At 47.0% G+C, this 27,500-nt stretch overlaps 3 protein-coding genes across 3 annotated transcripts in view; 2 read left to right on the forward strand and 1 right to left on the reverse strand.

Moving 5' to 3' along the window:
* Window positions 1-15,585, forward strand: part of rnf123 (ring finger protein 123) — a 23,569-nt gene extending 7,984 nt beyond the window's left edge. Inside the window, exons 17-39 of the mRNA XM_083907590.1 lie at window positions 1-29; window positions 128-199; window positions 609-729; window positions 902-1,003; window positions 1,105-1,205; window positions 1,324-1,516; window positions 2,163-2,308; window positions 2,405-2,488; window positions 2,617-2,724; window positions 2,841-3,018; window positions 3,824-3,898; window positions 3,986-4,073; window positions 4,424-4,511; window positions 5,143-5,227; window positions 5,967-6,106; window positions 6,579-6,635; window positions 6,744-6,875; window positions 7,040-7,115; window positions 7,400-7,484; window positions 11,439-11,656; window positions 13,482-13,576; window positions 14,111-14,196; window positions 14,701-15,585. The exon at window positions 1-29 is cut by the window's left edge and continues 33 nt beyond it. Coding sequence (XP_083763716.1) covers window positions 1-29; window positions 128-199; window positions 609-729; window positions 902-1,003; window positions 1,105-1,205; window positions 1,324-1,516; window positions 2,163-2,308; window positions 2,405-2,488; window positions 2,617-2,724; window positions 2,841-3,018; window positions 3,824-3,898; window positions 3,986-4,073; window positions 4,424-4,511; window positions 5,143-5,227; window positions 5,967-6,106; window positions 6,579-6,635; window positions 6,744-6,875; window positions 7,040-7,115; window positions 7,400-7,484; window positions 11,439-11,656; window positions 13,482-13,576; window positions 14,111-14,196; window positions 14,701-14,800 — 2,459 coding nt within the window. The 3' untranslated portion in view covers window positions 14,801-15,585. The remainder of the gene's footprint in view (window positions 30-127; window positions 200-608; window positions 730-901; window positions 1,004-1,104; window positions 1,206-1,323; window positions 1,517-2,162; window positions 2,309-2,404; window positions 2,489-2,616; window positions 2,725-2,840; window positions 3,019-3,823; window positions 3,899-3,985; window positions 4,074-4,423; window positions 4,512-5,142; window positions 5,228-5,966; window positions 6,107-6,578; window positions 6,636-6,743; window positions 6,876-7,039; window positions 7,116-7,399; window positions 7,485-11,438; window positions 11,657-13,481; window positions 13,577-14,110; window positions 14,197-14,700) is intronic.
* amigo3 (adhesion molecule with Ig-like domain 3) lies at window positions 8,753-10,403 on the reverse strand (the record flags this gene model as incomplete). The annotated part of the gene is made up of 1 exon (XM_083907767.1): window positions 8,753-10,403. Exon 1 carries the CDS (start codon window positions 10,337-10,339, stop codon window positions 8,753-8,755), a length of 1,587 nt encoding a protein of 528 aa, XP_083763893.1. The 5' UTR covers window positions 10,340-10,403.
* A 3,805-nt stretch (window positions 15,586-19,390) lies between the features above and the next one.
* The window catches only part of LOC310942696 (metabotropic glutamate receptor 7-like), a gene marked incomplete at both ends in the record, with an annotated part of 12,279 nt that continues 4,169 nt past the window's right edge, over window positions 19,391-27,500 (forward strand). Inside the window, 7 exons of the mRNA XM_083908113.1 lie at window positions 19,391-19,903; window positions 20,314-20,530; window positions 23,898-24,033; window positions 25,102-25,256; window positions 25,433-25,575; window positions 26,356-26,551; window positions 26,629-26,771. Of these exons, the coding sequence (XP_083764239.1) occupies window positions 19,391-19,903; window positions 20,314-20,530; window positions 23,898-24,033; window positions 25,102-25,256; window positions 25,433-25,575; window positions 26,356-26,551; window positions 26,629-26,771 (1,503 nt within the window). The remainder of the gene's footprint in view (window positions 19,904-20,313; window positions 20,531-23,897; window positions 24,034-25,101; window positions 25,257-25,432; window positions 25,576-26,355; window positions 26,552-26,628; window positions 26,772-27,500) is intronic.

The following is a 27,500-nucleotide window of genomic DNA, read 5'->3' on the forward strand; positions in this document are numbered from 1 at the left end:
TGCTGCTCAACAACAAAGACAAATCCACGGTTTGTTCACTGACCACACAATCATCACACTGTCATGTGGGTGTTACTCTGTGTGTGTGTGTGTGAACAGTCAGATCATGTGATCTTGTCGTCCACAGGGAGAAGCTTCTCGATACATTTTTCTCAACAAGTTCAGGAAGTTTCTGCAAGAAAACGCCAGTAACAGAGGAGTGAGAGACACACACACACACATCCCCACACACACACCTACATACACACACACACACACCATGTCATACATACTTATATATATGTATGTATATATGTATATGTATATATGTATATACACACACATACACAGACACACACACACACACACACACACACACACACACACACACACACACACACACACACACCTACATACACACATACACACACCATGTCATACATACTTATATATATGTATGTATATATATGTATGTATATACATACATATATATGTATATCATTGCTAACATCATTGCTAACATCACTGCTAACATCATCTCCAACATCAATGCTAACATTGCTAACATCACAGGGGTGTGTGTGTGTGTGTGTGTGTGTGTGTGTGTGTGTGTGTGTGTGTGTGTGCAGCACCCCACAGCTCTGTGTCCTCCTGAGTACATGGTGTGTTTTCTTCATCGTCTCATCACGGCGCTCAGAAGCTGTTGGGACGACACTCAGAGGAAGAGTGTGACCTCTGTCAGGAGTGAAGGTGAACACACACACACACACATGGTCACGTGATACACACACACACACACAGTCATGTGACCATTCATTTATACTGAACTATCTGGACAGAGCAGACACATCCTGAGCGTGTGTGCGTGTGCGTGTGCGTGTGCGTGTGCGTGTGCGTGTGCGTGTGTGTGTGTCCCTCACAGAAGCCTACGTTCCTCCTCAGCTCTTCTACAATGGTAAAGTGGATTACTTTGATCTGCAGAGACTGGGAGGACTGTTGTCTCACCTGAAGAAGACACTCAAAGGTCTGAACACACACACACACACACACACACACACACACACACACACACACACACACACACACACACACACAGTGTAACACAGTGTTGTGTGTGTGACACAGATGATCTGGCTCTTAAAGCAAACATCATCATTGATCCGGCTGAGATTCAGACAACGTCTATGGACGACCTGGACGAGGACGAGGAGAGTGGAGCAGCTCAGGTAAGACATGACATGAGGACATGAGGACATGAGGACATGACGACATGACGACATGACGAGATGCAGACACACACCTGTTGTGTGTCAGGTTCAAAGGTCACTCTCTCTGTTTCCTCAGAGGCCGGTTGGTGCAGCAGCAATGGGCGGAGCTTTAGCCAGACCCAGCTGGTTGAGTTCTCCCACTTTAGGTCGAGCAAACCGTTTCCTGAGCACCGCGGCCGTCAGTCTGATGACGCCCAGGAGACCTCTGAGCCAACCAGAGAAGGTGAAGGTTCGAACGCTGACGGTGGAGCAGAGGACAGAGGACGACAGTGAGTAACACTGATGCTGAGGGGGCGGGGCCTCAAGTTTAGTTGTATGTTGGACTGACACTGAGGGGGCGGGGCCTCAAGTGTAGTTGTATGTTGGACTGACACTGAGGGGGCGGGGCCTCAAGTGTAGTTGTATGTTGGACTGACACTGAGGGGGCGGAGCCTCAAGTGTAGTTGAGTCAGTACATGTTAAACATCTATCTATAAAGTAAGTTGTGTCCGTGAGGCTAAGGGTTAGCATATCTCGCTGACCGTCAGGTCTAAGACTTTGGATTTGGTCTGACCCTGACCTGATGGTGAGCATCCTTGATTTTCACATTTTTTGGAGGAATTTTAATTTTCACTGATTTATCATGCGACACCAGACTGACACAGCTCAACAGGAAAAAACAGAAAGTATCTCAGAATGACTTGAAGTTCACCATCATAATAGTAGTAAAAGGATGAGACAGTGAGCTAAATCATTAGGTACATTAGCTTTGTGCCTAATGAGGTGTTTGTATTATGTTAGCCTTTACATTCCTTATCATTCATTACCATAACTGAAGCGCCCCCTATAGGAATACATACTTCCTACGTCAAACATCTTAAATACGTCCATGTTTACCTTCTTACATATAGACTAAGGTGTTTTGTTGTATCACAGTTGAAGGTAGCCACGGCAACGACGGCCTGTTGCTGGGGCGACCGCTGGACCAGCCCGACCAGCAGGTGGCGGACAAGTCTCTGCTGGAGATCGTGGACGGGATCGTGATGATGTACAACCTGAGCGTTCACCAGCAGCTGGGAAAGGTGAGCTGGTCGGGAGGAGGGCGGGGCTTCCAGTGATGCCATCGACATGACTGGTGTTAGTGGTTAGCGTGAAGCTAACGTCTGCTCTCCGTGCAGATGGTGGTGGTTTCAGACGACGTCCACGAGTACGCGGTGGCTCTGAAGGACACGGACGAGAAGATCGCACGATGTCCCGCACAAGTGAGACACCTTTGACCTTTGTTTACACTAAACAGCTGACACAGCAAACTATTCATGCCTAATACACACACACACACGGCCTGTTTTACCCTTGTGTGTGACCGTGACCTCTGACCTCGTGTCCTCAGAGGGCGGACATCTTGGACGAGCTGCAGAAGAGTCAGAAGGTTTTTTCAGAGAAGTTAAATCACCTGAGCAGACGACTCGCCTGGATCAACGCTACCATCTACTCCAAGGTCAGACTGCTGAGTCATGTGACCGCAGAGACTGCTGAGTCATGAGTGTGTTAGTGTGTCTCACCTGTGTGTGTGTGTGTGTGTGTGTGTGTGTGTGTGTGTGTGTGTGTGTGTAGGAGAAGATGTTGGACGTGTACTGGCTCCTGTGTGTTTGCATCAGAACCATCGAACACATGGATCAAACAGGTTCACTGTTCGCCTTCACACCTGAGTTTTACCTCAACGTGGCCATGAACGCCTACAGCGCTCTCAAGAACTACTTTAGCCCCGCCCACAGCATGGACCAGCTGCCAGGTGAGGGTCAGGGTCACAGGACTCACCCAGGTGTCAGGGTCACATGACTCATCCAGGTGTCACGGTCACGTGACTCACTCAGGTGAGGGTTAGGGTCACATGACTCATCCAGGTGTCAGGGTCACGTGACTCACTCAGGTGAGGGTTAGGGTCACATGACTCACCCAGGTGAGGGTCAGGGTCACATGACTCATCCAGGTGTCAGGGTCACATGACTCATCCAGGTGTCAGGGTCAGGGTCACATGACTCATCCAGGTGTCAGGGTCAGGGTCACATGACTCATCCAGGTGTCAGGGTCACATGACTCATCCAGGTGAGGGTCAGGGTCACATGACTCATCCAGGTGTCAGGGTCAGGGTCACGTGACTCATCCAGGTGTCAGGGTCACATGACTCATCCAGGTGTCAGGGTCACATGACTCATCCAGGTGAGGGTTAGGGTCACATGACTCATCCAGGTGTCAGGGTCACGTGACTCATCCAGGTGTCAGGGTCACATGACTCATCCAGGTGAGGGTTAGGGTCACATGACTCATCCAGGTGTCAGGGTCACATGACTCATCCAGGTGTCAGGGTCACATGACTCATCCAGGTGTCAGGGTCACGTGACTCATCCAGGTGTCAGGGTCACATGACTCATCCAGGTGAGGGTTAGGGTCACATGAGTCATCCAGGTGTCAGGGTCACATGACTCACCCAGGTGAGGGTCAGGGTCACATGACTCATCCAGGTGAGGGTTAGGAACACATGACTCATCCAGGTGAGGGTCAGGGTCACGTGACTCTGGTCGTCTTCTTCTCCTCAGATTATGAAGAGACGCTAACACGACTTGCTGAGATCCTCGCTAAACACTTCGCTGATCCACGCATCGTAGGGACAGGTGAGACACACACACACACAACGATCAATAATCATGGCTCCTCCCCTTCTCTCAGATCAATAATCATGGCTCCTCCCCTTCTCTCAGATTTCAAAGACTCTCTGATGCAGGCCCTGGCCAGCTACGTCTGTTACCCACAATCCCTCAGGGCAGTGGAGAGGATCCCAGAGGAGCAGTGAGTGTTGTCTTCCCTCCTCTGACCTTTGACCTTTGATTGACAGCAGCTGTGACTGTGTTCATGTAGAGCCCAGAGGCATCATGGGAGTAACACCACTGCACTGAGCTAAAGGGGCGGAGCCTGTGATGTGTAAACGTTGACCGGGGGGGGCATCTGTCACTGTGTGTGTGAGTGGTGAAGAGGCTATAGGGGGCGCTGCAGGACTTAACACAGGAAGTGACAACATGATGTAGATTCACATGTCACAGTTTTCAAACTAAAAGTCATCAATTCTGTTCTTTCAAAATAAAAGTCTTTAAGTGCAATGAAAAGAACTGAATCAACTTTATTTAAACGTTTGATTTCAGACGCGTGGCCATGATGAGGAACCTCCTCGCTCCCTATGAACAGAGACCCTGGGCCCAGACCAACTGGATCCTGGTCCGGCTCTGGAGGGTGAGACACCTCAGAGAGACAGACAGAGAGAGAGACGGGGGGAGAGAGAGAGAGACAGGGTGAGACACCTGAGAGAGACAGGGGGAGAGAGAGAGAGAGACAGGGTGAGACACCTGAGAGAGACAGACAGAGAGAGAGACGGGGGGAGAGAGAGAGAGAGACAGGGTGAGACACCTGAGAGAGACAGACAGAGAGAGAGACAGGGGGAGAGAGAGAGAGAGACAGGGTGAGACACCTGAGAGAGACAGGGGGAGAGAGAGAGAGAGACAGGGTGAGACACCTGAGAGAGACAGGGGGAGAGAGAGAGAGAGACAGGGTGAGACACCCGAGAGAGACAGACAGACAGAGAGACAGGGGGAGAGAGAGAGAGAGACAGACAGAGACAGGGGGAGAGAGAGAGAGACAGACAGAGAGAGAGAGAGACAGACAGAGAGAGACAGACAGACACTTAGGATTAGCCAGCATTTTCATCACTAAATATTAAACATGTGTGTGTGTGTGTGTGTGTGTGTGTGTGTCTGTCTGTGTGTGTGTGTGTGTGTGTGTCTGTCTGTGTGTCTGTGTGTGTCTGTGTGTGTGTGTGTCTCTGTGTGTCTGTCTGTGTGTGTGTGTGTGTGTGTGTGTGTGTCAGGGGTGTGGCTTTGGTTACAGATACACTCGTCTTCCTCACCTGTTGAAGACCAAACCTGAGGACGTGAACCTGCCCAGTCTGCAGAGTAAGTCCCACCTTCACCTGCCACAGCCCCGCCCCCTCCAGTCTTCACCTGCCACAGCCCCGCCCCCTCCAGTCTTCACCTGCCACAGCCCCGCCCCCTCCTGTCTTCACCTGCCACAGCCCCGCCCCCTGCAGTCTTCACCTGCCACAGCCCCACCCCCTCTTGTCTTCACCTGCCACAGCCCCGCCCCCTCCAGTCTTCACCTGCCACAGCCCCACCCCCTCCTGTCTTCACCTGCCACAGCCCCACCCCCTCCAGGCTTCACCTGCCACAGCCCCACCCCCTCTTGTCTTCACCTGCCACAGCCCCGCCCCCTCTTGTCTTCACCTGCCACAGCCCCGCCCCCTCCTGTCTTCACCTTCTACAGCCCCGCCCCCTCCTGTCTTCACCTGCCACAGCCCCACCCCCTCTTGTCTTCACCTGCCACAGCCCCGCCCCCTCCTGTCTTCACCTTCTACAGCCCCACCCCCTCCTGTCTTCACCTGCTACAGCCCCACCCCCTCCTGTCTTCACCTTCTACAGCCCCGCCCCCTCCTGTCTTCACCTGCCACAGCCCCGCCCCCTCCTGTCTTCACCTGCCACAGCCCCGCCCCCTGCAGTCTTCACCTGCTACTTTGATACCTTTATTATTAAACTTTCTTGGCCCTTTAATGTCCTGACCTGTCCCGGGGTCTCTGCTGATGGGAGTGTCTGTGCTGATGGGCGTGTCTGACCTTCTCCTGTCCTGTGATTGGTGCAGAGCCCTGTCCGTCAGTACTGTTGCAGAGACACATGGCGGAGCTGCTGAGCACAGACAAAGACATGGCTGCGTCTTTTCTCAACAGTGTCCTCAACCAACTCAACTGGGCTTTTTCTGAGTTTATAGGGATGATACAAGAGGTACACACACACACACACACACACACACACACACTGATACACACACACACACACACACACACTGATGCACACACACACTGATACACACACACACACATGCAGACACACACACACACACTGATGCCCACACACACAATCAGATACACACATACAGACACACACACACACACACACATACAGATACACACACACACACACTGATGCACACACACACATACAGACACACACACACACACACATACAGATACACACGCACACACACACACACACACACTGATGCACACACACACACAATCAGATACACACATACAGACACACACACACACATACAGATACACACACACACACACACACACACTGATGCACACACACACATACAGACACACACACACACACACACACACACACACACACACTGATACACACACACACTGACACACACACACATGTGTTTGTCACATGTTTTCTTCAGATCCAACAGGCTGCAGAACGTCCAGAGAGAAACTTTGTCAACGCTCGACAGTTGAAGGTAAAACCTGTTTCATCTTCTAAATGTGTGACATCATCATCATTGACATCATCATCAGTGATGACATCATCAGTGATGACGTCATCATTGTGTGAACCTTTGTCACAGGTGTGTGCGACCTGCTTCGACCTGTCTGTCAGTCTGTTGCGTGTTCTGGAGATGACGGTCACTCTGGTACCTGAGATCTTCCTGGATTGGTCCCGCCCCTCAGCTGAGCTGCTCCTCCGACGATTGGCTCAGGTAAATGGTGGCTCCGCCCACGCTGACGACACAAATAAAATGGATGGTATTTTAGTGTTGTAACCATAGCAACAGTGAAAGGTTTTCATCCCTATCATTAATAAGTCATTATTTATTGTTATTATTATTATTATTATTATAATATAATGATTGTTTTTGTGCAGCTTTTGAATCAAGTGTTGAACAGAGTCACAGCTGAGAAGAACCTGTTTGACCGTGTGGTCAACTTAAGACTGCCAGGTACACACACACACACACACACACACACTGATTGACACACACACAGACACGCAAACACACACACAGAGAGACACACACATCAGCAATTGGTATTAACCCCTGTGTGTGTGTGGGGGTGTGTGTCTCTCTGTGTGTGTGTGTGCGTGTCTCTATATGTGTGCGTGTCTGTGTGTGTGTGTGTGTGTGTGTGTGTCTCTCTCTCTGTGTGTGTGTGTGTGTCTCTCTGTATGTGTGTGTGTGTCTCTCTCTGTATGTGTGTGTCTCTGTATGTGTGTGTGTTGCAGGTCTGGAGAGTGTCGATCATTATCCCATCCTTGTTGCTGTCACAGGAATCTTGGTTCGGATCCTGGTGGACGGGGACAGACAGGGGTGAGTGTGTGTGTGTGTGTGTGTGTGTGTGTGTGTGTGTGTGTGTGTGTGTGTGTGTGATCAGTCATTTCAACAAAACATTGAGGGAAAAACCTTTTAATATTTAATGTGCCCCATTTTACATAAGTGCACAAACACGTGTGTGTGAGTCTGTGTGTGTGAGTCTGTGTGTGTGTGTGTGTGTGTGTGTGTGTCTGTGTGGAGGACAGTGTGGACACGTTCATGTGGTTAAAGGAACAGTTTGTGTTTTAACTCAAAAACCTGAAACCTGCCTTTAAACACCAGACAAAGTCAAAGTCAGTGAGTTTGATTCTTTATTTCTTTGTTTCTTTATTTCTTTATTTTAACTTTGTTTCCTGAAGTTTTCACTGATGTCAAAGTGAGAGAGAGAGAGAGAGAGAGAGAGGGGGGGGGGGGGGGGGCGATCAAAGCCATCTTTAAAAACACTTTCTATTTTTAGATTTACATTTTTATTCTTTGTTTGAAACATGAGACAAAAACAACATGAGAAGCAACTAAAGATTTTCTCTGAGACTTACAGGCATCGTTAGCAAGTGTGTGCTACGCTGCGCTAACACACACACACACACATGTTCATGAAGTACCACACACCCATTTTCTTAAGGTAGCAGCTAGCCTTGCAGAAGTTAGCAGCTAGCCTCACTGACTCAACAGCAACTTAACACTTTTACAACATTGTGCTAATGTTATGCTAATGTATTTTTCCAGACTCAAACCCTTAAACCTGTGTGACCAAAGCTAATGACCTAAGCTAATGTTACAGATGAATGCACCAGCATGTTTAGAGTTGATGTTGCTAAAGCTAGCTTTGGCTAGCTTTGCTTTGTGCTATTGTGCGGTGCAGTGTGGCTAAAGAGTTAGCGAGGCAAGAACATTGTTTGAGAACTCAGATCATGTGATCGGAGGAGCTAGCGTCTGTGCTGAAATATTTGCATAACAGGATTTGATTTTGTTAGTCCTCACACTGAACATCACATGATGCTAACAGTGCTAACGTAGAAGCCTCCTCAGTGTTTGTGTGAGCGCAGTGTTAAAGTGTTAAAGGTATAAGCCGTGCTTTAAAGGGACAGTGCTGTGTGAACATGCTAACAGCTTCACTACAGACCTGGGGGCGGGGCTCTGTGTCTTTGGTCTGTTCTGTGTCTGCTAAGCACCGCCCCCATCTGGCCGCCCCATCACAGTGCAGTGGTTGGTGGCTGTGGTTCCGTGTGCAGACCTGGGTCATCGGGGGGGGGGGGGGGTTGTTTCTATGGCAGCATGATGGGCGTGTCTGAGAACACGTTCATGAAGGAGGCCGGCCCCCCTGCCTTCTGGTCATGGAACTTCTGTTGTTGCTCCGCCTCTAAACCTGACCCCACCCTCAGCTTGCCATTCTGCTGCTCTCTGATTGGCTCCAGAAAAACGACATGCTTGTTGGTACTGACCTTGCGTCCCGGGCCCTCGGTGGTTGTGGGCGGGGTCGGTGTGAGGATGGAGGATTGAGCGCTTCCTGCTCCGGCCTCATTTTCCTTGCTGGGGGCGGGTGTGGGCGTGGCCTGGGCACATCGAGGGCGGCGACACGGCGTCAGGTAGAGGTAAATGAGGATGAGCAGCAGACTGACCACGCAGCCCAGCAGGGTGGTGAAGCCCGTGTTGAACTCGTGGGATTCGTCGCGGCGCAGAATCACCGTCACGTTGACCTCGCTGGTCTGGTTGCGTTGCTGGTCCAGAGCCATGCACCAGTACACGCCGCCGTCCTCCGCACGCGCCGCCACGATCTCCAGGCTGCCGTTGGTGAACATCTTTAAAGAGCCGTTGTTTCCCGGCGGAGCCACGTACTCCTGGTTCGGTGACACCCAGAGGAAGGTCAGACTGTGGCCGCTGAGGGCGGTGACGCAGTGCAGCAGCGCCGCCTTCCCCTCCTTCACTGACACACTGTGAGCCCCCTGCTGGCCGAGTGCTGCGCTCAGGTTACACTTTTTAAAGTAGCGGTCGTGTTGGAAGAACCTCACCGTACCTTTCTGTAAACCATAGACCCGACAGGTGTGCTGGAGTCTGAAGTGACTGACCGACACGAAGCCCTGCTGCTCCCAGCGCCGGAACAATCTGAACATGGAACACTCGCACTCCAGAGAGTTGTTGTGAAGGTAGAGACCTTTCTGGACCAGCAGGGGGAGCTGAGATATGTCCTCCAGAGGCAGCTTGAGCAGACGGTTCGAGGACAGGTCCAGCATGGTCAGGTGAGGGTGGCTCAGCTCTTGGATGGAGAAGAAGGGGAAGTGAGTGAGACGGTTGTGGCTCAGGTACGCCCTCTGCAGGTTTCCCAGTGCAGACAGAGCTCCACTCTCCACCTGCACGATCCTGTTGTTGAACAGCAGCAGCTCCTCTAAACCAGGCAGCTCCTGGAAGTAGTGACGCTCCACAACCCGCAGCTGATTGGACGACAGGTCCAGGTGTCGGAGCTGAGGCCCGGAGGTGTTCTGAAACGCCCCGCGGTGAACAGTGGTCAGACGGTTGTGGGCCAATCGGATCGTCTCTAATCGAGAAAGTCCTTTGAAGGCCCCGCCCCTCAGCTGACTGATGTGGTTGTGGCTCAGGTCCAGAGTGACCACAGAGACGGGAATCTGACCGGGGACCTGATCCAGACCCAGAGCGGCACAGCTGACGATGTCCGAGGCACAGAGACATCTGTTTGACCAGGTCTGTGACGGACATGTGGACGTGAGGACGAGGTCTGAATGAAGCAGCTGGAGACAAAGCAGCATCAGGATGGACCTCAATGATGGTGGTGACCTCACTGCTGCCACACCCTGAAGGAAACCAGCGCTACAGCCGACACTCACCATGATGGACATGAGTGTCTTCTTCACAATGACCGCTGCAGATGTCCTCTCACTTCCTGTTTCTCATCCATCACTGTGATGTTTTTCTCTGTCACGTCTGAGAGTGAAGTCCAAACCTTTGAACCTCAGAAACATCTGCGTCCATCAGCAGCAGCAGCAGAGTCCAGGTGAGGAGCTGAAGAAGCTTCCTGTTTATCTGCAGCTCTGACACGTCCTCGTCCGTCTCATTCACTTCCTGTCTTCACTCACAGCTGTGACTCAGCTGTTTGATGTTCAGATGTTCAAAGAAATGAATCCATGCATCGTCCACTGCACACACACACACACACACACACACACACACAGTGGGAGGGGAGATGGTGAAAACCCAAACATCAAATCTCCCCCGTCTGTCCTCTTCTGAACTTGTCTGTCCTCTTCTGTCCTCTTCTGTCCTCGTCTGTCCTCTTCTGTCCTCTTCTGTCCTCGTCTGTCCTCGTCTGTCCTCGTCTGTCTTCTTCTGTCCTCAGCAGATCTCACATAAACAGGAAAGTTCAGGTCTAGATGAGAGAGGAGCTGAGCTGCTTCCTCTTCTTCTTCTCCTCTGTTCTGAGCAGCGTCTGTCGCTTCTGCTGCTTTCCCAGCCCCTCCCCCTCCTCCCAGCTCCTCCCCCTCCTCCCAGCTCCTCCCCCTCCTCACAGCTCCTCCCCCTCCTCACAGCTCCTCCCCCTCCTCCCAGCTCCTCCCCCTCCTCACAGCTCCTCCCCCTCCTCACAGCTCCTCCCCCTCCTCACAGCTCCTCCCCCTCCTCCACTCCAGATTATCCCTCTCAGTCTCTCTCCTCCTCTTCTCCTTTCACTGCTACTCTCACTTTTCTGTGTCTATTTCTGTGACACACACACACACTCACTCACACACACTCTCCCAGACACACACACACACACACTCAGTGAGAAGTGTCCAGGGGGCGGGGCTCTCAGTGTGAGATGTCCAGGGGGCGGGGCTCTGTTGTGATGAGGTCAGATGTTCAATAACACACACACACACACACACACAGCAGCAGGTTCAAAAAACAACGACTGACCGTCAATGATAAACTGTGAAATTGTCTTTTTCTTGACTCCTCCCCCAGGACGTCTAGGGCCGCCTCCGTCCTCCTCTCTGACCCGTGCTTCCAGCTCCACTCCATCCAGTACCTGTTAGGAGAGGGGGCGGAGCCTTCTTTTAGCTCCTCCTCCTCCACTGCCCGTCCTGTAGTTGGAGCTTTGGGTTTGTCTGTGGCTCCTCCCCTTCCTGTCAGCCCAGGAAACGCAGGCTCGTCAGAGCGTAAACACTTCTCTCTGCACACGTGTGAGTAACAAATGTGTGTGTTTGTGTGTGAGTGTGAGTTTGTGTCTGTGTGTCTGTGAGTGTGTGTCTCTGAGTGTGTGTGAGTGTGTGTGAGTGTGTGCGAGTGTGTGTGAGAGTGTGTGTGTGTGTGTGTGTGTGTTTGTGTGTGTGTGTGAGTGAGAGAGTTCATGAGTGCAGTTGCCACATCCTCCTCCTGTTGTCGTGGTAACAGGAGGAGGATGTGTGTGTCTGTGAGTGTGTGTGTGTGTGAGTGTGTGTGTGTGTCTGTGTGTGAGTGTGTGTCTGTGTGTGTCTGTGTGTCTGTGTGTGTGAGTGAGTGAGTGAGTGTGTGTGAGTGTGTGTGTGTGTGTGTGTGTGTCTGTCTGTGTGTGTCTGTGTGTGTGAGTGAGTGTGTGTGTGTGTGTCTGTGTGTGTCTGTGTCTGAGTGAGTGAGTGTCTGTGTGTGTGTGTGTGTGTGTGTGTCTGTGTCTGTGAGTGAGTGAGTGAGTGTGTGTGTGTGTGTGTCTGTGTGTGTGAGTGTGTGAGTGTGTGTCTGTGTGTGTGAGTGTGTCTGTGTGTGAGTGTGTGTCTGTGTGTATGTGAGTGTGTCTGTGAGTGTGTCTGTGTGTGAGTGTGTGTGTGAGTGTGTGTCTGTCTGTCTGTGTGTGTGTCTGTGAGTGTGTGTGTGAGTGTGTCTGTGTGTGAGTGTGTGTCTGTGTGTGAGTGTGTGTGTGTGTGTATGTGAGTGTGTCTTTGTGTGTCTGTGTGAGTGTGTGTCTGTGGTTGTGTTATTACACTGATAGTGTGACTGTGCTGTGAGCGCCCCCTGTCTGTAAATATCTTCATGTATTTTCTCTCTGCTGGCAGGGTAACCCTTCCTCCTCCTCCTCCTCCTCTTCCTCCTCCTCCTCTTCCTCTCTGACGAAAGTCAATGTTGAGTGGAAACGAGCAGTGTCTGTCTCTCACTCTCTCTCACTCTCTCACTCTCTCACTCTCTCTCAATGACTTTCCATTAGTCTGTCCATTACCCTCCTCCTCTTCCTCATCTTCCTCCTCTTCCTCCTCCTCCTCCTCCTCCTCCATCAGACAGATCATATTTCAGTGGACAAGGTTTAGAACCTTTAGAACATGGGTGTCAAACTCTGGCCCGCGGGCCAAATTGGCCCGCTGTGTAATTTCATTTGGCCCTTGAGTCAATATCAAATTAACATTAGCAATCGCGCTGAGTTTAGCCGGCGATTTGTCGACTTTGAGGGTCAGTATAGTGGTATTTTCAAATTTATTAGCTTGTGGAAAAAGTTAATGTTGATATTTACCTCAGAAGGCTGCAAATAGAAAAGAGGCATTACATTTTTTATTTAATTTTATTTGATATGCCATTGATATTTTTTAATTATTATTATTATTATTTGAAACTCGATTTTGCATGTCACTATAAAGTTATATAAGCCTTGCTAGTTCAATATTCAATGCAAAACTTGTTTGGGTCCCTATTAAAAGGTTAATTTGTTCAACCTTGGCCCGCGGCTTTGTTCAGTTTTACATTTTGGCCCATGATGTATTTGAGTTTGACAACCCTGCTTTAGAACCTCAGTCTGAGCTGAACCCTAACCCACTGAGCTGGGTTAGGGTTAGAGAGACAGACAGAGACACAGATGTTAGAGGACAGATGTGTCCATCACTAACATGTCTTCATGTCCTCATGTCTTCATGTCCACAGACACTGATGTTAGAGGACAGATGTGTCCATCACTAACATGTCTTCATGTCTTCATGTCCACAGACACTGATGTTAGAGGACAGATGTGTCCACCACTAACATGTCTTCATGTCTTCATGTCCACAGACACCGACTACATCAGTGAAGAAGAGAAACATAAGGTGAAGCTGATGTTGTTGTTTCTCACTGAAGAATCTAAACAAGCTGCAGCCTGCACAGCTGTGAGTACACAGACACGCCCACAGACACGCCCCCTACACACAGCAGTGCTAATCACTCTCCTGGTGCTAATGCTAAGCTAATCACTCTCTTGTTGCTGGTGCTAAGCTAACCAATGTTGTATAGCTAAAGCTAAGCTAACATTCATTTGTTAGTTTCATAGTTTTAAAAAGTTCACTCCCCCTCAGTCATGTGACCTCAGACATGTGACCTCAGTCATGTGACCTCAGACATGTGACCTCAGACATGTGACCTCAGACATGTGACCTCAGACATGTGACCTCAGTCATGTGACCTCAGACATGTGACCTCATGATGTCATGATGATGTCATGATGTCATGATGTCATGATGTCATGATGTTTTAATGTCATGATGATATCACCACAGTGTCATGATGATGTCATGATGTCATGATGTTTTAATGTTATGATGATGTCACCACAGTGTCATGATGATGTCACGATGATGTCATGATGATGTCACGATGATGTCACGATGATGTCATGATGATGTCACCTGTCTCCTCTCTCTCAGCCGACCAGTGAAGAAGATCTTTGTCCGATCTGCTACGCTCACTCTATCTCTGCTGTTTTTAGACCATGTTCACACAAGTCCTGCAAGTGAGTACACACACACACACACACACACACACACACACACACACACACACACACACACACACACACACACACATTGAGAGACACACACACACACATTATTATTTTTAGTTTTATAATCATTATAATAATAATAATAACTATTATCATTATTGTCATGACTTTAATTGTCTTATATTCACACAGACAGCGTTTAAATAAAGACTAAAGAGTAAAATGATTTCTGTCATCAAATCAATCTATGAATCTTTACTCAGAAAACACTCTAGCAACTCCTACTGGCCATAGACTGCTATAACACAAATGTCACTTTATAACCCCCTACAAATATTATCATTTGTCTTTAAAGTGATTAAAAATGTGATCATGTGATCATGTGTACATGTGATGTGATCATGTGTACATGTGTTCATGTGTACATGTGATGTGATCATGTGTACATGTGATGTGATCATGTGATCATGTGATTGATCCTGTTATTGATGATTGATTGATTAACTGTTTCAGAGCTTGTATCAACCAACACCTGATGAACAACAAAGACTGTTTCTTCTGTAAAGCTACAATCACAGGAGTGGACGACTACAACAAGACAACAACAACATGAACAACAACAACAAGAGAGCAACAACATAAACAACAAGATGACATAAACAATAACAAGACAACAACAACATAAACAACAAGAGAGCAACAACATAAACATCAAAAACAAGACAACAACAACATAAACAACAACACCAAACAACATAAACAATAACAAGACGACAACAAGAGAGCAACAACATGAACTAGACAACAACAACAACAAGAGAGCAACAACATAAACAACAAGATGACATAAACAATAACAAGACAACAACAACATAAACAACAAGAGAGCAACAACATAAACATCAAAAACAAGACAACAACAACATAAACAACAACACCAAACAACATAAACAATAACAAGACGACAACAAGAGAGCAACAACATGAACTAGACAACAACAACAACAAGAGAGCAACAACATAAACAACGACAACAACAACAAAACAACAACATGAACAAGACAACATTAACATCAACATGGACAACAACAACTTAAACAACAATAAGACAACAACAACACACAGTTTGTTTTAATAGAAAATATTAATAACATGAATATTTAATATTAAATTGAAATAAATCCATAAAGATGACCTCACTGATGAGGTCACTTCCTGTCATGTGACTGAAACAATTCATGATCGTTTTGGTTACATTGTTTATGGAAGAAATTGAAAAAAAAAAAAAAAGGGTTATTTCAAAGTAAAAGTTGATAAACTAAAAAATTCAAACAAATATTTAAAAAATATAAAATAAATAGATAAATAATAACCAAATCTTTTTCTTTTCAATGTGTTTGTGCTTTTTGTGAACTGTTGTTTTTCTCATGTTCTGCTTGTTTTTATGATAATTATTAATATAAATATTATTATTATTATTATTATCATTATTATTAATATAAATATAATAATGATAATAATAATAATACAAATAATCAAATGTGTGAGTTTTTTCTCTGTCATGTAACAAATATTTAACCACAATAAATTATTTATCCTCAAATTTACCATGAGTTTGTTTCTTTAAAGGTAAATTGTTTATATTTAAAGTCTTTATTGATCGTTTATATTTAAAGTCTTTATTGATCGTTTATATTTAAAGTCTTTATTGATCGTTTATATTTAAAGTCTTTATTGATCGTTTATATTCAAAATCTTAATTGATCGTTTATATTTAAAGTCTTTATTGATCGTTTATATTTGGTCTTTATTGATCGTTTATATTTAAAGTCTTTATTGAGCGTTTATATTTAGTCTTTATTGATCGTTTATATTTAAAGTCTTTATTGATTGTTTATATTTAAAGTCTTTATTGATCATTTATATTTAAAGTCTTTGTTGATCGTTTATATTCAAAATCTTTATTGATCCATTTCTAAATGAACAATGTTTATTTAAAGTTTTTAGTTAAAAACAGAGTGTGTGTGTGTGTGTGTCAGGCTGGTTCTCAGCAGCAGGGGGCGCTCACATCACACACAGCTCTGATCATGTGGTCACGTGACCCACATACATTAGTGTGTGTGCGTCACGCAGCCTCTCGCTCTCAGCCCGTTGTCATGGCAGCGAACTGAGGATGAAGGAATTCACCAGCGTTCACACGTTCATCTGTTCTCTCTCTTCTTTCTACGTTCATCCATTCATCACAGTTCATTCACTCATTCATCACAGTTCATTCATCACAGTTCATTCATCACAGTTCATTCACTCATTCATCACAGTTCATTTATCACAGTTCATTCATCACAGTTCATTCATCACAGTTCATTCACTCATTCATCACAGTTCATTCATCACAGTTCATTCATCACAGTTCATTCATCACAGTTCATTCACTCATTCATCACAGTTCATTCATCACAGTTCATTCATCCTCCAGAGGATTCTGAGTCACCTGAGTCGTGTGTGTGTGTGTGTGTGTGTGTGTGTGTGTGTGTGTGTGTGTGTGTGTGTGTGTGTGTGTGTGTGTGTGTGTGTGTGTGTGTGACTCACTGTGGACACAGTGATTTATTACCCATGATGCTCTGCTGCCTCTCTCATCAGTCATCAAAGTTGAAACACACACACACAAAAGTGTGTTATTGTCTATTGTGATGAAAAAAAACAGTGAACTGTGGTTATTGTGATGGTCGTGAACTCACCATCGACACAGTGAGGGATTTATTTTGCCTGAAGGGGGCGCTGCATCTTTCATTTTTAATAATAATGAAGATTCTGGTTTGTCTGAAGTTTTATTTTGTTGTTCACACCAAACCTCTGCTGCCTCGTGTGGTCACTGTGTGTTACTGCAGTCAATCAAACACTGAAGAGACAAAAGAACTGAGTGATGGAGACAGCAGTGACACACAGTGACCACACGAGGCAGCAGAGGGTCATCAACTCCTGAACATCACTGATGTACTCTGTGGACTTTGGTGTGAGAGAGTGAGTGGTTTACAAAAGTCTGTCAGTCAGAGAAAAAACGTGATCACGTGATGTAGATAAAGACGCGATCACGTGAATGGATGAATGATGAATGGATAAAAGGATGACTCTCACAGATATGAATGGATGAATGATGAATGAATGAATGATGAATGGATGAAAGGATGACTCTCACAGATATGAATGGATGAATGATGAATGGATGAATGATGAATGGATGAAAGGATGACTCTCACAGATATGAATGGATGAATGATGAATGGATGATCCTCTCCTCCCTCTGACTCTCACAGATATGAATGTATGAATGATGAATGGATGATCCTCTCCTCCCTCTGACTCTCACACGTTCATAAATCCTCGTTTCCCGTTTGAAGCGAGACGTTGTCGTTCATCATCTTAATAAATTTGTCAGAACATTTTTTTTTTTCATGCTCTCATTTCACTGAAGATGGACGAGTGAATGTGGAGGAATTTAAAAACAGCTGAGACGTTTCATATCACATTCATTCATTCATGTTATTATTTATTATTCATGTCACTGATTGTTGACGATGTAATGATTGTGTGTGTGACTCAATCAATAAATATTTGTATTTATATATTTGTTTAATGAATTTGTTTGAAGAACACATTGTTATTCATATATATTATATATATGTATATATATATACAGTAAATATATGTACATATAGTATTGATGTTCAGTCCACCTGAAGAATGAATTATGATGTTTTATTTTGTAGTAGGTGACTTCCTTCCTGTCCCGTGATCGTCTGCTCTGATGTGATTCACCTGTGTCCAATTAGGCTCCTCCCCCTCACCTGTGTCCTGTTAGGCTCCTCCCCCTCACCTGTGTCCTGTTAGGCTCCTCCCCCTCACCTGTGTCCTGTTAGGCTCCTCCCCCTCACCTGTGTCCTGTTAGGCTCCTCCCCCACACCTGTTGAGTCTGTGATTGTTTTGGACACAAATGTAAGTTTGAACATTTCACTCATTTATCAATGTTTTCACTTTCATGTTCACAATAATCTTCGTCAGTTTTCGTTTTTCGCAGGTTTTTGTTTTCCGTCTTTCAACGACGTCTTTGAACTGTCGTCGTGGATCAAACCATCAGCTAAAAACCATCTGTTGTTTCTGTGACGTCATCAAAGCTCATTTTTCATGTTTCTTCATGAACTCAGTGACTGAGCTGTGAGCGCCCCCTGCTGCTGACAACCAGACACTACATCACTGTCACTCTCTGATCTCTACTTTGTCTACGGCACGTGATCACGTCTTTATCTACGTCGCTCACTCTCACACACCAAAGTCCACTGGCCCTCTGCTGCCTCCTGTGGTCACTGTGTGTCACTGCAGTCAATCAAACACTGAAGAGACAAAAGAAGACGTTTGAACTCAGTGATGGAGACAGTGTGTGTGTGTGTCTGTGTGTGTGTCTGTCTGTGTGTGTACTTGTGCGTGTCTGTGTTTGTGTGTCTGTGTGTGTGTGTGTGGTTATACATACCCACACACACTGTTACATCAGCACAAACATGAACTGATGAAAAAACTGCTCTGAGGAATGAATGAAACTCACCTTCATTCATTCATTCATTCATTCATTACCCTAACCCTCATTCACTACATTACTCTCTCTCTCTCTCTCTCTCTCTCTCTCTCTCTCTCTCTCAGGTGAATCCTCTCTCTCTCTTTTTTCCTCCTCACTTTAATCTGACGTGATTCTCTCCTCTTCATCTCTGTGGGTTACATTAGATTACATTACATTACATTACATTAGATTACATTAGATTACATTACATTACATTAGATTAGATTAGATTAGATTCAAATTATAATCAGGTTTTTTCCGGAGCTGCTGATTCTGTGTTTTTTCGGATTTTCTTTTCTTTCTTTGTTTGCGTTAAATTCTCGTGATGTTTTCTGGAGCAACAAGCGGCCGCGGCGGCGGTGCGGAAGCGGCAGCGCTGTCGCGGTCACCGCTCTGCTGAACGCGCCGCGGGTCTGTGGATGTTTGTCGGCGGTTGTTGGAGCGGAGCTGCAGCGGCTCACACATCACCGGACCACGGCTGCTTCTCTGGGATGAAGCCGCTCCTGTTGGATCAGTAAAAGTCTGTGTGCTCCGCGGCAGAGGCGGCAGAGGCGGCAGAGGCGGTTCTGCTGTGACTCGATTCTGTTCTTCGTCATGAGCAGCAGCTTTCACCGACACCCGGACCCGAACCCGGGTTCCGTGTTCCGGCTGCTCCTGAACCTCCTGCCGCTCCTGGAAGCGGCCGCCGCTCAGGAGATTTACGCGCCGCACTCCATCCGCGTGGAGGGCGACGTGACGCTGGGGGGGCTGTTCCCGGTGCACGCCCGTGGGGCCCCCGGGGCTCCGTGCGGGGACATGAAGAAGGAGAACGGGATCCACCGACTGGAGGCGATGATGTTCGCTCTGGATCAAATCAACGGCGACGACGAGCTGCTGCCGAACGTGACGCTGGGCGCGCGCGTCCTGGACACCTGCTCTCGGGACACGCACGCGCTCGAGCAGTCCCTGACGTTCGTGCAGGCGCTGATCCAGAAGGACACGTCTGACGTCAGGTGCACGAGCGGAGAAGCGCCGGTGTTCGTGAAACCGGAGAAAGTGGTGGGCGTGGTGGGCGCGTCCACGAGCTCCGTGTCCATCATGGTGGCGAACATCCTGCGACTGTTCCAGGTACAGCTGCGATGTTATGGACAGGTGAAGTTTCACAAAGTGCCACAGGGGGGAGCTGCTTCTCTTCACCGACACAGTTTTACAATGCAAGCAACATTTATGTTATATACGTTTAACTTTCGTACATTTGTTTAAGTTCGTAACTTTGTTAACGGTAGTTACTTTTAATGTTAGTGACTTTAACGTTAATAACTTTAAGATGAGTAACTTTAACGTTAATAACTTTAAGATGAGTAACTTTAACGTTAGTGACTTTAACGTGAGTAACTTTAACGTGAGTATCTTTTAAGCTAGTAACTTTAACGTGAGTGACTTTAACGTTAGTGACTGTCTGTCTCTCTCTCTGTCTGTCTCTCTGTCTGTCTGTCTCTCTCTCTGTCTGTCTGTCTGTCTGTCTGTCTGTGGTCCAGATCCCTCAGATCAGTTACGCCTCCACGGCTCCGGAGCTTAGCGATGACCGTCGTTACGACTTCTTCTCTCGCGTCGTTCCTCCGGACAGTTTCCAGGCTCAGGTGATGGTGGACGTCGTCATGGCGATGGGCTGGAACTACGTGTCCACTGTGGCGTCGGAGGGAAGCTACGGAGAAAAGGGCGCGGACGCTTTCACGCAACTCTCCAGAGACTCAGGTGAGAGCGGGAAAAAACTGTTATTTTTCTAAACTTAGTTTCATGTTCACACAGTTTTTGTGGTGTTTTCATGTCGTCTAACTTTTTGAGACTTTGTCTTAGACATAAACGTTAGTCTTAACCCTAACCCAGAAACGTGAGGTTGAGTCTTGGCCCTAACCCTAACATAAACGTTAGTCTTAACCCTAACCCTAACATAAATGTTAGTCTTAACCCTAACCCTAACATAAACATAAGTCTTAACCCTAACCCAGAAACGTGAGGTTGAGTCTTGGCCCTAACCCTAATATAAACGTTAGTCTTAACCCTAACCCTAACATAAACGTTAGTCTTAACCCTAACCCTAACATAAACGTTAGTCTTAACCCTAACCCTGATATAAACGTTAGTCTTAACCCTAACCCTAACATAAACGTTAGTCTTAACCCTAACCCTAACATAAACGTTAGTCTTAACCCTAACCCTAACATAAACATTAGTCTTAACCCTAACCCTAATATAAACGTTAGTCTTAACCCTAACCCTAACATAAATGTTAGTCTTAGTCCTAATACAAACATTAGTGCTCAGGTAAACCCAACATAAACGTTCATGCTAGCCCTAGCCCCTTAACATGAGGCTTAATCTAACGTAAATGTTAGGTTGAGTCCTGGCCCTAACATAAATCTTAGGCTTAGGCTTAGGCTTAGTCTTAGCCCTAACATAAACACTTGGGGTAGTCTTGGCCCTAACATAAATATAAGGTTTAGCCCTAACAAACGTGAGGTTCAGCCCTAACCCTAAACTTTTGTGCGCAGGGCTAACCCTAACATAAACGTGAGTCTTAGCTAACCCTTTACCCCTAACTGTGAGACCTAGCCCTAACATAGGGTTAGCCCTTGCCCTAACATAAACATAATCGTTAGCCAAAGATAAGGGTGAGGCTTAACCCTAACATAAACGTTTGTTTCCCCCGGGCTAACCCTAACATGGAAGTGAGGGTTACGTCTAACCCTAACCCCCTAACTGTGAGACCTAACCCTAACATAGGGGTTAGCTCTCTACTCTGTGTGTGTGTGTGTGTGTGTGTGTGTGTGTGTGTGTGTGTGTGTGTGTGCGTGCATGCGCGTGTGTGTGTGTGTGTGTGTGTGTGTGTGTGCGTGCATGCGCGTGTGTGTGTGACCTAGAGCTGTTCATCATCAACTGAAGCATCAAGAGGAAATAATGAGAGGAACAGATGTTATGAACAGGAAGGAAGAGGAAGTTTACTTTCACAGTTTTACATCACGTCGTGGGCGTGGCTTTAGTCTGCTGAGTTAACTGAGCAGTGATCGTCATGGCAACAGTAGAGGACACCAGTTACATCATTCTTTTGTGACGCTCTGATTGGATGAGTCGTCATGACCCGAACTTTACCATCTGTTACCTGATCAAAATCCTTCAGGCTGTTACTGAGAGGACCCTGAACACCTCACAGAGAGGATCCTGAACGCCTCTGAGAGGACCCTGTACGCCTCACATAGAGGACCCTGAACGCCTCACAGAGAGGACCCTGAACGCCTCACCGTGAGGACCCTGAACGCCTCACAGAGAGTACCCTGAACGCTTCCGAGAGGACCCTGAACGCCTCACCGAGAGGACCCTGAACGCCTCACAGAGAGGACCCTGAACACCTCACTGAGTTGCTTCCTGTCGTCCATCAAACAGCTGACGCCTGCTGCTGTTCTCAGAGTTCGCAGCTCATTTCGTAACGACTCACAAATCACGACCTCGTCTTCGTCTTCACGCTAACGACACTTCGCTCTGAGCCAAACCTCAGATTTATGTTTTATTACGACTAAATATTGATCCAGGTTCATTCTCCACTTATAGTGTGTGTGTGTGTGTGTGTGTGTGTGTGTGTGTGTGTGTGTGTGTGTGTGTGTGTGTGTGTGCACTGACTTATGGTCTGGTTCAGCTCCAGCTGCTGAAAAGTGGATGAATGTCTGCGAGTGTCTAAACTTACAAGGTCGTGGTGTGATGTGTTGCCGGGGGCGTCGTTGCCGGGGGCGTCGTTGCCGGGGGCGTCGTTGCCGGGGGCGTGGTCAAAGCTCAGGGTTGAACAGTTCATGACGGCCTGTCACTCAGTTCACTGCTACACACTAAAGGACAGTATGTGATTCTTTGAACTGTGCTTGAATGAGGCGCTCTGAGCGCCCCCCTGTGGTGAGAACCATGAGTCCAGTGGAAACACTGAAAACAAACTCCCAACATGAAGTTTCTGAAGTAAACCACTCACTCTCCCACACCAAACCAGCAGAGAACCAGCAGACAACCAGCAGCTAAAACCAGTGATTTCCTCTTTGGACTTTGGTGTGGGAGAGTGACTGCTTTGTTTTCTTGATGGAGTTTGTGTGAAATTAAATCTGGAGCATTTTTCTTCTCTGGTGAAAACGTCGTGGACAGAAATGACCTCGGGGTTAAATCTGCTTCATCTTCATCTTCATCTTCATCTTCATCTTCATCCTCTCCACGAACATTATCCTCATTAAATTAAAACAACTGTCTGTGTGTGTGTGTTTGTGTGTGTGTGTCTGTGTGTGTCTCTGTGTTTGTGTGTCTGTGTGTGTGTACTTTTGCTTGTGTGTGTGTGTGTGTTTGTCTGTGTGTGTGTACTTGTGCTTGTGTGTGTGTGTCTGTGTGTGTCTCTGTGTGTGTGTGTCTGTGTGTGTGTACTTGTGCTTGTGTGTGTGTGTGTGTCTGTGTGTGTGTACTTGTGCTTGTGTGTGTGTGTCTGTGTGTGTCTCTGTGTGTGTCTGTGTGTGTGTACTTGTGCTTGTGTGTGTGTGTGTTTGTGTGTGTCTGTGTGTGTCTCTGTGTGTGTGTACTTGTGCTTGTGTGTGTGTGTGTGTGTCTGTGTGTGTCTCTGTGTGTCTCTGTGTGTGTGTACTTGTGCTTGTGTGTGTGTGCTTGTTCACTGGAATAATGTTTTCATTTCAAATCTTCTGAAGGGAAACTGTTCCAGCTGTCACTGTCAGAAGCCCAGGGGATTGTGGGTAATTGATGAAGAAGATGTTTGTTCCGTTAACAAATGTAAAGTGGTTCATTTTCTTTGTGTGACTGTCATCACTGGACATAACATGATTTAACACAAGCTAATTGCTCTGTTGGGGCTAATGCTAACTTGACTACCAATGCTAAGCTAATTACTTCCTTGGAGCTAATGCTAAGCCAAGTGCATTCATAGTAAAGTGTAAAAGACGTTGCCAGACTTAGCGACTTCCTTGCTCACTTCCTGCCCCGCCCTCTCTCTCTTGCTCTCAACATTAGAACATTAAAGGATTTCAACATTAGGAGATCTTGATGTTTACATTTCCTGTTTCCTGTTTCCTGTTTCCTGTTTGCTCAGGTGGAATCTGTATCGCTCAGTCACTGAAAATCCCTCGCGACCATAAACCCTCAGACTTTGATAAGATCATCCGTCGGCTGCTGGACACTCACCGCGCCCGCGCTGTCATCCTGTTCGCCGACAATGACCACATCAGGTGACTTTACATGTGACTGATGACATCACAGGTCAGCGATCATGTGACTGATGACGTCATCGCTCATCGATCATGTGACTGATGACGTCATCGCTCAGCGATCATGTGACTGATGACGTCATCGCTCAGCGATCATGTGACTGATGACGTCATCGCTCAGTGATCATGGGACTGATGACATCATCATGTTTGTGTTTCCTGTTTCTCATCATTTCTCCAGAACACGTTTGTTTTTCTTCCATCGATTCATCGACTCGTTCGTTCTGTGATTCGTTCACAAACGACTTCAGAAACAAACGTTTGGTCAAATCAATACAAAAGTCAAAGAACAAGAGATGAAACCTGAGGACAAGCTGACTGTGCTGTGAGCGCCCCCTGCTGCTGAAATACATATAATTGGTTCTGGTTATTTGGGTTCTATTCTTAACGGAATCACAAAAATATACATAGTGAAGTGAGCCAAACTGAGTCAAACTGATCCAAACTGAGCCAAACTGATCCAAACTGAGTCAAACTGAGCCAAACTGATCCAAACTGAGCCAAACTGAGTCAAACTGATCCAAACTGAGTCAAACTGAGTCAAACTGATCCAAACTGAGTCAAACTGAGTCAAACTGATCCAAACTGAGTCAAACTGAGTCAAACTGAGCCAAACTGATCCAAACTGAGTCAAACTGAGCCAAACTGATCCAAACTGAGCCAAACTGATCCAAACTGAGTCAAACTGAGCCAAACTGATCCAAACTCAACACTCTGTGGAAACATGACTTATTGGATCGTTGGAGGAGTCCAAGTCTTTGCACTGTGATGTCATCAACCTTCAAATGATGTGACGTGACTCGTGGTCTGTGTGTGTGTCTGTGTGTGTGTGTATGTGTGTGTGTCTGTGTGTGTGTGTATGTGTGTGTGTCTGTGTGTGTGTCTGTCTGTGTGTGTGTGTGTGTCTGTCTGTGTGTCTGTCTGTGTGTGTGTGTGTGTGTGTGTGTGTGTCTCTGTCTCTGTGTTTCTCTCTGTGTGTGTGTGTGTGTGTGTGTGTGTGTGTGTGTGTGTGTGTGTGTGTGAACACAGGGGGATCCTGAAGGCCAGTCAAAGAGCTGGTCAGATTGGTCACTTCCTGTGGATTGGCTCTGACAGCTGGGGAAACAAAAACACTCCCATTCACCAAGTGGAAGATGCTGCAGTGGGAGCAGTGACCATTCTGCTCAAGAGGACCATCATCAGTGGTCAGTGATCTTCTTCTTCTTCTTCTACTGTGGTCTGAGACAGATCAAGGCCATATGAAGCCACGCCCCCTGATATTCCTGTGACATTTTAACTGTTCTTTGTCTTTTTTAACTGTTCTATGAACTGTTTTGTTTGTGTCTTTGACTTTTTCCTCTCACCACTTGTCGTTTTCCAGGTTTTGATTCATACTTTATGTCGAGAACGTTGGAGAACAACAGGAGGAACGTGTGGTTCGCTGAGTTCTGGGAAGAAAACTTCAACTGTAAACTGATGAGTTCGTCCAGGAAAGATGAGAAGAGCAGGAAGTGCACGGGTCAGTGTGTGTGTGTGTGTGTGTGTGTGTGTGTGTGTCTGTGTGTGTGTGTCTGTGTGTCTGTGTGTGTGTCTGTGTGTGTGTGTGTGTGTGTGTGTGTGTGTGTGTGTCTGTGTGTGTCTGTGTGTGTGTGTGTGTGTGTGTGTGTGTGTGTGTGTCTGTGTGTGTGTGTGTGTGTGTGTGTGTGTGTGTGTGTGTGTGTGTGTCTGTGTGTGTGTGTGTCTGTGTGTGTGTGTGTGTGTGTGTGTCTGTGTGTGTGTGTGTGTGTGTGTGTGTGTGTCTGTGTGTGTGTGTGTGTGTGTGTGTGTCTGTGTGTGTGTGTCTGTGTGTGTCTGTGTGTGTGTGTGTGTGTCTGTCTGTCTGTGTGTCTGCGTGTGTCAGTTTTTGCTGCTTCATGTCATAAAGTTGTAGAAACTGTTTCTGAGGAACTGGATCGACTGAACCAGAATCAGAACCAGTTCCTCAGACCAGAATCAGAACCAGACCCTCAGAGCAGAATCAGAACCAGACCCTCAGACCAGAACCAAAACCAGTTCCTCAGACCAGAATCAGAACCAGACCCTCAGACCAGAACCAGAACCAGTTCCTCAGACCAGAATCAGAACCAGTTCCTCAGACCAGAACCAGAACCAGACCCTCAGAGCAGAATCAGAACCAGACCCTCAGACCAGAACCAGAACCAGTTCCTCAGAGCAGAATCAGAACCAGACCCTCAGACCAGAATCAGAACCAGACTCTCAGACCAGAACCAGAACCATGATGATGGTCTCTGTGCCTCAGGTCAGGAACGCATCGGCATCGACTCCAAATATGAGCAGGAAGAGAAGGTCCAGTTAGTGATGGACGCCGTGTTGGCCGTGGCTCACGCTCTCCACAACATGCAGAAGGATTTATGTCCAGAAAAGTCTGGCATCTGTGCTGAGATGGAACAGTCCGGAGGGAAGAAGCTGCTCAGGTACATCCGCAACGTCCGCTTCAACGGTGAGTGAAGAAGAAGTTTAGGATTAAATCTAAACTAATCCAGACTTTAAGTCACATGAACACTTCCTCTCAAACAGGAAGTGCTGGTACCGCAGTGACCTTTAATCGTAACGGCGACGCTCCGGGGCGCTACGACCTCTTCCAGTACCAGAGGAATAACGTGACGGGTTACCGTGGTTACCGTGTGATCGGACAGTGGACGGAGACGCTGCAGCTCAACGTGAGTCACTCACACACACACACACACACACACACACACACACACACACACACACACACACACACACACACACACACACCTCCATGTTAAAGGAACAGTTCTAGGTTTAGTTTAGTTCTAGTGTTGGTGATTCTAATGTTGTCTGTGCTGAGAGCGCGCGTGTGTGTCTGTGTGTCTGTGTGTGTGTGTGTGTGTGTGTGTGTGTCTCTGTGCGTGTGTGTGTATATGTGTGTGTGTCTGTGTGTGTGTGTGTGTGTGTGTGTCTCTGTGCGTGTGTGTCTCTGTGCGTGTGTGTCTCTGTGCGTGTGTGTGTCTCTGTGTGTGTGTGTGTGTCCTCAGCAGGGCTGCTGACATGAACCCTTTACTGCGTGTTCATGTCAGGTCGTTCACACGTTCATCTGCAGTGACGTCAAAACTTTATCAACAACCTGGTCTGACAACAGAGCACCTGTCTGTCTGTCTGTCTGCTGTTCACTGATAAGACCACAGACAGACAGAGAGACAGACACAGACAGACAGACAGACATAGGGAGGACTGTCCACATGTAAATGAGTTCAGATAAATCACTAAAGGCCACATCATCACCTTATCCGTCTGCGTCACCACAGAGACTACACCTATCGGTCACCACGACTTCTGCGACTTCTGCGTCGTGGTGACTGATACACGCTGCAATTTCCCGCCCGATCAGTAGGGGTCGCTGTGCAAGGTTGTTGTGCTTCTGGCTA

The sequence above is a fragment of the Microchirus variegatus genome (assembly GCF_963457635.1).
Source record: "Microchirus variegatus genome assembly, chromosome: 21".
Classification (NCBI taxonomy): domain Eukaryota; kingdom Metazoa; phylum Chordata; class Actinopteri; order Pleuronectiformes; family Soleidae; genus Microchirus; species Microchirus variegatus.